Here is an 11,007-nt window from a genome sequence, read left to right as displayed (position 1 = left end):
TTCATAAAGTAGTCAGCCAGCTCGACGACCCAGGTAGGAACCTAGCAAAACAACTACTACTTCCATACCAACTATACAATTCAGGATACTTTCTTTCTTTCTCTGCCACCAGCCATTCATACCCGGCAACATCAAAGTTCAAGACATGAATGAGGAGCTGATCGAGGCAGCTAGGACACAACTAGGAGAAACCCCGGAAGTGAAGCAAGCGTCTTTGACGAAGATGCGCGATCTCCTTCAAGGTATATTTGGATACCGACAAATAATTTTTGGTGCATGCTATGATTCATTTGTTTTGAAATACGGAGAGCTCGAATAGCCTCGTTCGTGAATCACGCGCAGAATATATTTGAATTATGCGAATTAGGTGTGTTTAGGCTGCTCTAAATAGCCGCAAATGTTGTAGACTAGCACGATGATCAACGAAACTCTATGGCGCTACACAGGCGTTATGGAAGATACCTCAGAGAAGGGCCTCTATCCTGTGTTTATTTTCGGCGTGCGTATTGTGTAGCTCTTTGCACAAGTGTTTTTATAGAACCGGTACGAAATATTTACCAGGTGTAAAAGAAGTCTCTCTAAAACGCTCATCATGCTTTCATCCAATCATTGTCTCTACGCTAGATGTCTCTTCATAACTTCATAAAGAGAGACAGAAAGGTACCTAGTTTAAGGTACAGCTGGAAATATTGCATTGTTTCAATATTGCAGTTAACAGTGTAACCACAGTTTCCAAGTTTAACGCGCCTGATAGTCCACATTTTTGGCCTTTTTCAGAAGACGACGGCCTGCGAGTTCCCCCGGATGACATCCTTGTCGTCTTTCTTCGGGCACGGAAGTACCGGGTAGAAGACGCCGCTCGGACTATGAAAAATTATTTCCGCGCACGCAGAGACTTTCCTGAGTATTTTCAAAACTTCACGACATCCAGTATTCTTTATAAGACCGTTTTTCGATATCACAAGATCATAATGTGCCTGGAAGAAGGAGATTCTCAAGGAAGAGGAATCGGGATGCTTAGATTTGGTGAGTTTAGTTTCATTATTCACGCTCTCTTTCTTTTTTCTTACTTACTTGTTTTTGATCAGCCAATTAACTATAGTGATACCAAATCTGCTAACAGCCATGAGGTCGCGCACTGCAAAAACGGAAAGCTTACGTTTCAGTCACGCTAAGCAATTCGGGTCGAAGTTCAGTAATATTACAGGTCCTCCGCTTTTAGAATTGCGACGATTAATACTAGCGCTCCACTCACGTTTACAACGGCGTGTTGGCATACTTACGGAAAGTACCATCACTTCCTCTGTTAAGTGGGATTAGGAAGAAAGTTCCAGAAAACTCAGAGCTGTCACATTTAGCCGCCTGTTTATCTTGCTCATAAAAGAAAAGCTAAATATTCAAAGCAATCGCAACGAATTCTGCCACAGAACGCACGATGCGCCACAGAGAAGAAGGTCGTGTATCTTTTATCGCTTCACCGCTGTCGTTGGATGAGTACGCTTGATGAATAGTGGCAAGTAAAAGAGGTTAGCCCTAATGAACGGTCAGCGGCGCTGAGGTGCATGAACACGTTGATATCAAGAGAGCAAATCTTTTGCAACTGTTCTGCTTGAAGGGAGTTTCCGTGAAGGTCTACACCGGAAGAATGTCTCGTCTCTCTATTTTTTGCTAATGAGAAGCTTGCTTACGAGGGCGACTGGTAAAGCTTGAAACAACACTTGAATTTTATTGTACTTTTCTTTCCCTAAAAACATTGGCTTCAGCAGCGCTTCGGAAGCATAATTACGAAAGAACAGGAGATACTGGCTTGAAGCAGTCGCTTCCTTTGGACGCAACCGTAGGAAATCAAGGCATGGGATAGAAGCGACATTTGGGTCGCCATGTAAGCGATGACCAGTTTATAAATTAAATGTAACTCCTGCGAATCTTACTCCGAGTTAAGATGAGAAGAGAACTGCTTGGCTAGTTGGTTTTTATCTATTACATTTATCTCATTTAGCGCCAAATACACACCAGACGAAAGCAAGGAGCACACAAGAAGAAACACGCCCGCTACTCATAACTAATTTATTCACGGAAAGATCAAAGCACATATATGTTCGATGAGCTGCTCAGACACCACCTTTCAAGAAATCTAGAAAATTAGCACGCCTTATTTCGCCGTAGTTAGCAATGCCGTATTTCAGAAGGTCCATTAGTTTTCCATGTCTGAGCAGCGTCTGAAATCGCAATTCAATCATTGCGAAAGAAAACCAATTAAGGAAATTATAATAAAGCTTCAGTATATTAAGACCAACTCTATAGTTTTATTAAACATTAGCCCTTCATGAAAATAACTCTGTGTAGTTATCATTCTATCTGTTATCGATTCTTTTCTGCGTAAGGCGTGAATACCGATGCATATTTAATCGCGTAGTTTGACAATACCCTTTTGGCTCAATTAATCAGCTTCTACTGAAAAACATTATCTTTGATTGCCAGCCTGCAGTGATTACCTCCACAGTTCCTAACTTTCATTGCCTGCTAGATACAGCCTGCGACAGTTAGTGAATTTCTCAATTTAGCTGCACTTGGGATATTACAGACCCGCAATTACCGGTTGCGTCACGACCTCGCTTTCCTTACAAGTCTGTCCTCTTACCTGATGCAGACGGCGAACATGGCGCCGCCCTACGATATTAAAGTAGTTTATATTCTTGTGCACAGAAGTAAGCAGAATTGTATTTTTTGCTGCGGACGACGACTTATGGAAAGCTCTGCGTGATTTATTTGTTTGGAGGAAAAAGATAAGCAATGATGTGCGTCACGCTTTCCGATGCATTTGATTGTTTATTTCTGCCTTTTGTTGCAGGTGCTTGGAATAGTGATATCTGTTCCATGGACGAGTTAGTGAGGTGCTGTTTAATAGCAGCGGAAAGCGTCCTTCTAGAGGACAAAACTCAGATACATGGAAGCTTGGTTATCGACGACCTGAAAGGATTAAACGTCCACCATATCGTCCAGCTGACACCAGGGTTTGTGCGAAGAGTTCTAGCTCTTATGCAGGCAAGTCGGCAAAACTGTTAATTTTTCCTAATGCACAGGCAAGGATGACGCCCTGCCCTCTAGTCGCACCTTTTTCTTGCTGATGCATTTATTATCCCTATGTTATGAAGAAAAGTGCCGATTTTGGCCCCCATTTTTTTTTAATACTATGCGGCATCGCAGTTTAAAATCTTCACAAAAGGAAGAAAAATATTTTTAAGCCTTAAGACAAGAATTCATGATAAACAAACATAGCTGGGATCTCTGCGTTCAAGGTTTTAACGCATGTTTAAAGTAGGCTTTCAGAATCAACTTAAGGAAGAGAGGTAAAAATATATGGGGATTATAATAACATTCTTGTTAATTTTTTATCTGTTGCATTATTGGCAGTAATGTTGTTCATATTTAATCAAGCCAAAATGCAAGCTTGACATGTAAATAATATTGTTTCGGGCATCAATTTGAGGTTAAATTCTGCCTCCTGTTATTCAGTTCCTGAGGAAAAAAGGCTGAAAAGCCTTCGTTTATATATTATACTTCGAGAATTACCGCTGAATTATCAATCAGCCAATATTTAAATTTCAAATTCTGTGAAAGCTGTATTGCATTGCAGGCTGATTGACAAAATTCTTCTGGATTTAAGATATATGATTTTGTTGCCAAGAAATCAATGTCCTTCAATGTCGGACGATCCTCCGCAACTGCAACATTCGAAACAAGCCTTACCGCTGAAGGCAGGCGCTGAAAAGCTTTGCAAAAGTTTTTTCCTCTGCAGAGAAGTTTTGTAAGTGATGGAATCCGCGTTCGACAACTGGCACAAAAACTCTATCAGTAAACAAGGAAACCGAACTACGTGAATGCCGGACTCTTTGAAGTAAAAGAATCACTTTTCTAGGGTTTGAAAGATTAATTTAACACCTATGGATATCAAGGGATGACACTAGGTATTCGGATCCATGTATTAGGATCTTTTAACAACTGTAGCATCGTTGCACTTCTTGCATGCAGGAATAATTATACGGAGATCCCGCCACGGTGGCTTAGTAGCCACGGCGCCCACCTGCTGAGCCTAAGGAGGCGCGACCCGTGTCCCGGCTTAGACGCCATACATCACGGAGGCGAAAGTTGAAAATCCTCGCTTGCGCTGTGCTGTCATTGGACATTACAGAACTCCGGTCGTAAAAATTATTCCGGGGCCTTCCTTTGCGACCTCTCCAATAGCTCATTTGAAACTTCGAGGCGTTAAATCTCATGTACCTCACCATAGCATAGCAAAATTTTGATCCACCACAGAAATGGATACCTTTACGCCGCAACAAAGTTCCTCGAAGCAGTCGCTAAATTAGTTCAGTCGTGATTCCCGTCCACGGTACTCACTGGTTAATCGCAGTCTCTCTTAAGCTTAAATTTCGCAAAAATTTATGCTAGCATAAGAGTTTTGCACTGATTGCATTAAAACCAAGATACTAAAGATAATGTGGAGCCGTTGTAGTCGCAATCATAAAGACGAATAAATCGTTTTGACATATGTGTCTATTAGACTCTAATGCTGGCTATTTAAGAGTTTTCCACACATACTAATAATTTAAACATTACCTTTGTCCCCATGACCTTGTGACCGGGCGCCTTATCAAACGAGGAGGATTGGGCGACGTATGCTTATCGCTTTCACAACATAGCGGGAAACTCTAAGGGTTTTTTGTGGGCAAATAATTACGTTATAACAGTGTTTGCATGGATATTGAACTCGTACTTACCGAACTCGTACTCCCGTTTAACCAGCAGTTAAGCGCTCAACAAAGAGCTGCTGGTGAGAACAAGGCTGTCGTAGTTTTTTAGTCATTTTATGACATTTTTTTCGACCGCTTTACTGCCTCCCAGTTGTTTTGTGCTAATTTATAGAAGACTAGAAGCCAGCTGAGAAGACAGCAAAATCGCAAGCAAAATGTTGCTTTGTGCCTACCCTCACCTTTTCATTGAGGTACATTATTCTAGCATATCTAGTGTGAACCTGAGTCAACACTTCGTTGCGTTGCGATAATCTGTTTTCAAAGCTTCCACGTTAAGGAAAAGTTCACTTCATTTACTCCCGTCTCCGCACGTCCTCCTTGAGTTTTCATTTGTTTCCTAGCCTTAGTGGCTACCGCTTCATGTATGGACTGCGAATAATACAAGTTGCGTTTAAAAACGTGCCAAAAATTTGGATTTACAAAATGGCAAAAGAACAGCTTCTAGAGAAAGAGTATTTTGGTAGGCAAAAGCAAGTTTATTTATACTTGTACTGGATTTTTGGCATCTCTGAGAAAAAATTCGTAAATTCGTATCCCTTTCTTCTTTTCAGGACTGTCTTCCAGCACGCATTAAGGGCATCTACTTTCTGAACACTCCTATTGCCTTTGAAGGGCTTTATAACCTCTTGTTTAAACCTTTCCTGTCGAAGAAGCTAAAAAGCAGGGTAAGTATGAATCTACTCACGCGCATATTACTTGTCTTATGCGACAAGGCCATAGCTCCGGCAGATTTCTTAAGTATAGCAAAGGGTGCAGCTTTTAAGAAGAGCTGAGTTTCAGGTTCCTCATCTGAACTTACAGAAATTTGGTATAAATTCTCTGGACATTGCAAAAAAAAAAACTTGAGGTGAGCTGGTGGCATGGCATCCAACCAGACAATGAGGAAGTAATGACTGGAAATGGTGAAGCAAAGCATAGGTTGCATTGATTCTGTTTCATGGAGAGCGTGCAATGTTCTGCTCAACAAGTAGTGTTTCATTATACGTGATTTAATAACGACAGCAGCAATTACCCGCCACTGTGGTTACATGTCTAAGGCATTCGGCTGCTGCTTGCAATTCGTGCGACCTATTCCTGGCTGTGGCATAAGGATTTCATCCGAGGTGAAATGCAGAAACATGCTTTTGTTGTGCGATGTCAGCGCACGCTAAGAACCAAATGAGTTCAGAAGTAATCGTGACCATTTAACTGCGGTGGGTAGAAACTCGGTTATGGCGCCATCTGTGTTGTGTTGTGTTGGGTTTAGTGGCACATAAGCATCTAAGGCTATCATGCGCCAAGCGCCATCTAGTACTACCCGGTGAAACGTTACATATGGCACGCGAATAAAGAGTTTGGGTGGTCTGCGATGTCTTCTCGATACCTTGTGGGCTTCGTTCACGAAGCGAGGAAGCATCGAGGGCATCAGGGTGGTCACGGTCAGAAGGCGACGCAGCATTATGCTGACCACGCTAGCGTACCTGTTTGAATGGGCTAGTCTCAAACGTCTATAGTTAGACACATCACCATTAAACAAGATCAGTTTTGCAGACATTCGCGCAACGAATTTCACGCGGTACGAGTGGTCTTGAATAATACCAGTCCTTCTGTAGTGGCTGCGCGCCTACTGATAACAGGCGCGCTACTGGAACATGCCCCTTTGATAAGGGCTTATATACCGCGGCACCGAGCGCTGTCGCGGGCACTTCTTCCTAGCTTGTCATTGACGTCGGCCCAGCTCTGCTGGCGCTCGCCAGTAACTTTGTTAGATGGAATAAAGAAATTCCGTCGACGCACTTTGCTGCAACTTCGTGGTTATTGCTTGCACGGACGAACACCACACCTTCGAACTGAATCGGTGTACTTAAATATTTCTGATTTATAGGCACTACATTTTAACTTACACACACACAGAGGTGTGTATGTATGTGTATATATATAGATATATATATATATATATATATATATATATATATATATATATATATATATATATATATATATATATATATATATATATATATATATACACACACACCTGTGTGTGTGTGTGTGTGTGTGTGTGAATAACATATTCAGTAATTTTCTGCATTGATCAGCACCACAACATAAATAAATATAATATAAAATCTGTCTCGCTTTGGTTTCTGTGGCGGTTGGCTTCTCTTAAAATATATATTACAACGAGCCCCTCATTCCCCTTCACTTATATATATATGAAAGTTGCTGCACGGCCACGCACCCTGTCGAGCATATCGGAGTCGGAGCTGGACACGCCTGTCAATAAGCAAGCCTGTGGTGCTCAGCAAAGCAGAGGCCGCATCTGGACTTTGTATTTTCGTACTTAGTACCTGTTCATCGCGCTGTCTTATTTTTTTTCGTGTGGGTGGCACTCCCCCTAATTTTTTATGTGTATTTTTCTGCTATGTGCTTTGTGTTTCTGACTTACCTGTTCTGTGCCCAACCCTATGAAAGGGGATGCATTAACAAAGTAAAATCACTGCTGAAGAAGATCGGTCTTCCGATCGAAATGTCGAGTCGAATAAATATGTTTCCTTTAACGAAGCGCATACCTCGCTATCAACTCCTGTAAGCAGTCAAGTACTTCATGCTCTCGCAACCTATATATATATATATATATGTATATTCAAAAACTCGCATATGCCGAAAAAGTGCTATGAATGCCCGCAGTGTTCGCTACTAATGGCATGACTAATTTTATTGTGACCATTGGAACAACACATCATAGTTGGTGTTGATTGTCGGCGTTAGATAGCGACACACAATTTTTTTTTGTGGGTGATGAAGTTAGAGGAATTCTTAAACTACCTGGCATATCTTGTGAGCAAATTAAATAGTGGCAAAACTGAGTCATACAAAGTGTTTATGACCAAAGAGGTAAGACCTTGCCTGCTATCTTCTGTTTCAGGTTCACATGCTAAGGGGTGGCTTGTCCGAACTTCGCGGCCTCATCCCTTCCGAACTTCTGCCGAAGGAACACGGTGGCAGATTAGAAGATTTTGACTTCCAAGGTCAAGAACGTTTTTTTCAAGCTAAAGCAAATTACTTTGACACAATTGTTCAGTATGGTTACAAGAAGAAATAAAATGTCTGCACAAGCAAAAGCTGGAAAGGTGGGGGCCACTGATTGGCCTCTTACTTCTCCCTGAGCGGCTTCCAACCACAGCACCCAAAATCATGCTTCATTTATGGAGAGCAGAGACGCCGGCCTAAGATGTGATTCTCACACTTGATATTCTTTCCTGAGACAAGAGGACTGGGAAGGCGGGAGAGTTATAACGAAATATGAAATGACCAAACAGAAGTGCGAATACACCCATAATTATGACCAGGCTCCGACGAACGTTCGACGGAGTTGTACTCAGCGTACATTGAATACTGTGTAGAAATATAGGCAAAAAAAGCTGCCTACCCTGCGTCACGATTTTATTTTTCATTTTTTTTTTCACATTTTAGCTAGGCTAAGCAGCCGCAGGTAACGTTTGGCTGTCACACGCGATGGCTTCTAGGGAATAGTGTGGGAGTAGCACCTGACGGTTTATAAGATGCCTCGCGTCTCTTCTCGATAACGAAACTGTGGTTCTACTTCTAGTTCCCTTAGCGGCCATCGCGTGGCGCATGACTTTATTCATTCAAAATAGAGCGGAGACAACATATGTGACGCAGGGCAGAAAGATAATGTCCAAGTAACTTTAGAACTGAACGTGATAGGCCGCTAGGCTCAGCGGCACTGCCTGGGCGCTGTCCCGAATTGCTGGTAATACGGGCACTTGTCGGCATGTGAAGAGAGAGGCTGTGACTATTATCTACACCCTGAATGGTTCATAGGGCTCCTAGACAAACATAGGCCCGACGTGCGCATCATCAGTTGTGCCTTCTGTAGAAGTACACTGTTCCCAATGCGAGCGTGTACTCGACATCTGCGCTTACATGCCTTTCAACGTGCTCAAACAGGACACGGCCATATTATGTACCAGAAGTCGATTGTACCAGGTGTATCACACTCTAAATGCCCGGATTCGCTGCAAAGCAGCGCACCAGGTACAGAGGAATAAAGCTAACGATCATGTATCAAGCACGTAAATCGACATGAGGAACAATATCTTCAACGATGTTTACTTGGTTGTGGAAGGTCTGTTTTGCGTAACTGATATTAGGTAACAATTTTGTGTTCCTCAGCGTGACCGTTCGAGGCAAATTTCCAAGTAACAGCAATAAAAAAGAGAATAATCACGAATATTGGTTCTTTTTTCAGTACTCAAGTAAAAAACATATGGCGGGTATAAATAAAGTCCACTTGCTACTGATATATTTCGCCGTGCTAGTAGTGTGTTTTACCAGGTATCGAGGCCAGGCACACCGCCGCTTTGCCGATAGAGTAAGGAACGTGGGTCGGAGACGGGGAGTAACGGAAAAAAGGAAGAACTATAATCACATATTTACAAGATAAGTTACAAACATATTTACAACATAAGTTACAAACGTCAACGAACTGATTAAAAGCTGAGAAGAGCCGCAGGGAATAGCTGCTCGATGAACATGTCGGGCGCTTTAAATAGCCCCTCCCGTTGCCTTTCCGCCTTTTTCATCCAATCACAGGGACTCCGTCTTTCGCACCGCCTTAGGATGAAGCCAATGATGCTGAATGGCTGGTTTTACCAGCTTGAAGAAGTCGGGTAATAATTAACGACGCTCTGCTCTCCATCGTCTTCCCAGGCTGTATCAATGAGATAAACCTCCCGAAAGTGTCCTTTCCTCAGGTCCCCTCCTCACCCACAATTGGACGCGCAGTTAACGAAAGGCAGCTTTCAGCTGATGCCGGCCAGGGGGGGACCCTTGTCTTGGTTCAAGGAGACGCCCGAAGGCGAAAATTTGCAGCGGCGCCACCCGCGTCGTCGACAAAAGAGCGAAGCGCCGATGATTGACAGCCAACCGGCTCCGTGCATGGCGCCAGGCGTTGAGTGCGTTCTCCCTGGCGGTGGTACGTACATGGTCGCAGGATCATTACTGCTGCGTTGGGTGCTTCCTAAGGAAAACCCCATCAGTCGGGAAAACAGAGGGTGGCACTGATGCAGCAGTGGAGGCACGTGGAATAAAGGAGTAGTCTAGACCCACTGTCCCCGTTCGTTGTGACGGGTGCAACCTTTCTTTTCAGGTGGTCGCATGGGAGCGCCTACTCGGAGAACCACCACTTTAGCAGAACCCAGCACTACCTCTGGCTGCGGCGGGAACGCGCAAAAAGGGGGTGCGGGTAGGGGTTAGAGTCACAACAGCGGGCAGCTCTCTAGCGCTGCTCGCTGGGCATTTATCTAGCCGCTTGAAATACCCCGCGCATGTTCACCGCGCCGGCGGTGAAGAACTTGCCGGTCTTGCGCGGTGGTGTTGTACTCAGATGCACCCCAACGCACCCGAGAGACACCGGACGATGTGTGCTCGGCACGCGCAGCCGGTTGCTCCGAGCCATGGGACTGCCATATGCCCCACAAAGTTTACTGTAGTCGCGGATGACGCAAAAATGGTACGAATTTACGCCGTGTTCGCTGAGAATACCGTGATTAAAGTTATTTTGTCAGCTCCAAGCAACATTTCGGAGACGACCTTGGTTGTCAGCATTAGGTTACAAACAGCGAATTTAAACTTTAATAGATTAAATTTAACAAAATTTTAAGTGATCTGGCAACTCCTCTGACCGACGTAATTATTTGCAACACGGGGTCACATAAACCACTGGAGACCAAAGGGATACAACTTGCCTGTTATTTTCTGTTTCAGGTTCACATGCTGAGGGGCGGTTTGTCAGAACATCGCGGCATCATCCCCTCCGAGCTTCTGCCGAAAGAGCACGGTGGCAGATTAGAAGATTTTGACTTCCAAAGTCAAGAAAGTGCCTTTCAAGCGAAAGGTGGTTTCTTTGAGCGAATAGCTCACTATAGTTACACGAAGAAATAAAATGTCTGCGTGAGCAAAAGCGCGAAAGTTAGGATTGACCTCCAGCCACAGCACCCAGATATCATGGTTCGTTTATAAAGTTAGAAAGGTCGGCCTCAGATATGGTTCCTACGCCTGATACTCTGTCCTGACGCAGGGGCAGAGCGAAATAAGGACAGTTATGACGAAGGGGAAGTGACCAGAATAGAAGTGTAATACACCCAGAGACATCAGCAATGTCCGTGAATACATTTGCGGATCGACA

At 43.6% G+C, this 11,007-nt stretch overlaps 1 protein-coding gene across 1 annotated transcript; it reads left to right on the top strand.

Moving 5' to 3' along the window:
- The first annotated feature begins 814 nt into the window (after positions 1–814).
- LOC149371063 (alpha-tocopherol transfer protein-like) lies at positions 815–10,763 on the top strand. The gene is made up of 4 exons (XM_089584557.1): positions 815–1,026; positions 2,852–3,045; positions 5,366–5,479; positions 10,587–10,763. The coding sequence occupies exons 1-4, from the start codon at positions 867–869 to the stop codon at positions 10,761–10,763; spliced, it is 645 nt and encodes a 214-aa protein (XP_089440683.1). The 5' UTR covers positions 815–866.
- Positions 10,764–11,007: the final 244 nt, after the last annotated feature.

This window comes from Amblyomma mixtum, chromosome 1 (assembly GCF_055824585.1).
Source record: "Amblyomma mixtum isolate Tamu chromosome 1, ASM5582458v1, whole genome shotgun sequence".
In the NCBI taxonomy this organism is placed as follows: Eukaryota; Metazoa; Arthropoda; class Arachnida; order Ixodida; family Ixodidae; genus Amblyomma; species Amblyomma mixtum.
The sequence above is the reverse complement of the archived record's forward strand: the minus strand, read 5'-3'. Positions and strand labels throughout refer to the sequence as shown.

Coding starts and splice junctions, on each gene's coding strand:
- LOC149371063 (XM_089584557.1), top strand. CDS start 867: ATGAAAAATTATTTCCGCGCACGCAGAGACTTTCCTGAGTATTTTCAA. Junction 1,027..2,851: donor AATCGGGATGCTTAGATTTG/GTGAGTTTAGTT, acceptor CTTTTGTTGCAG/GTGCTTGGAATAGTGATATC. Junction 3,046..5,365: donor GAGTTCTAGCTCTTATGCAG/GCAAGTCGGCAA, acceptor TCTTCTTTTCAG/GACTGTCTTCCAGCACGCAT.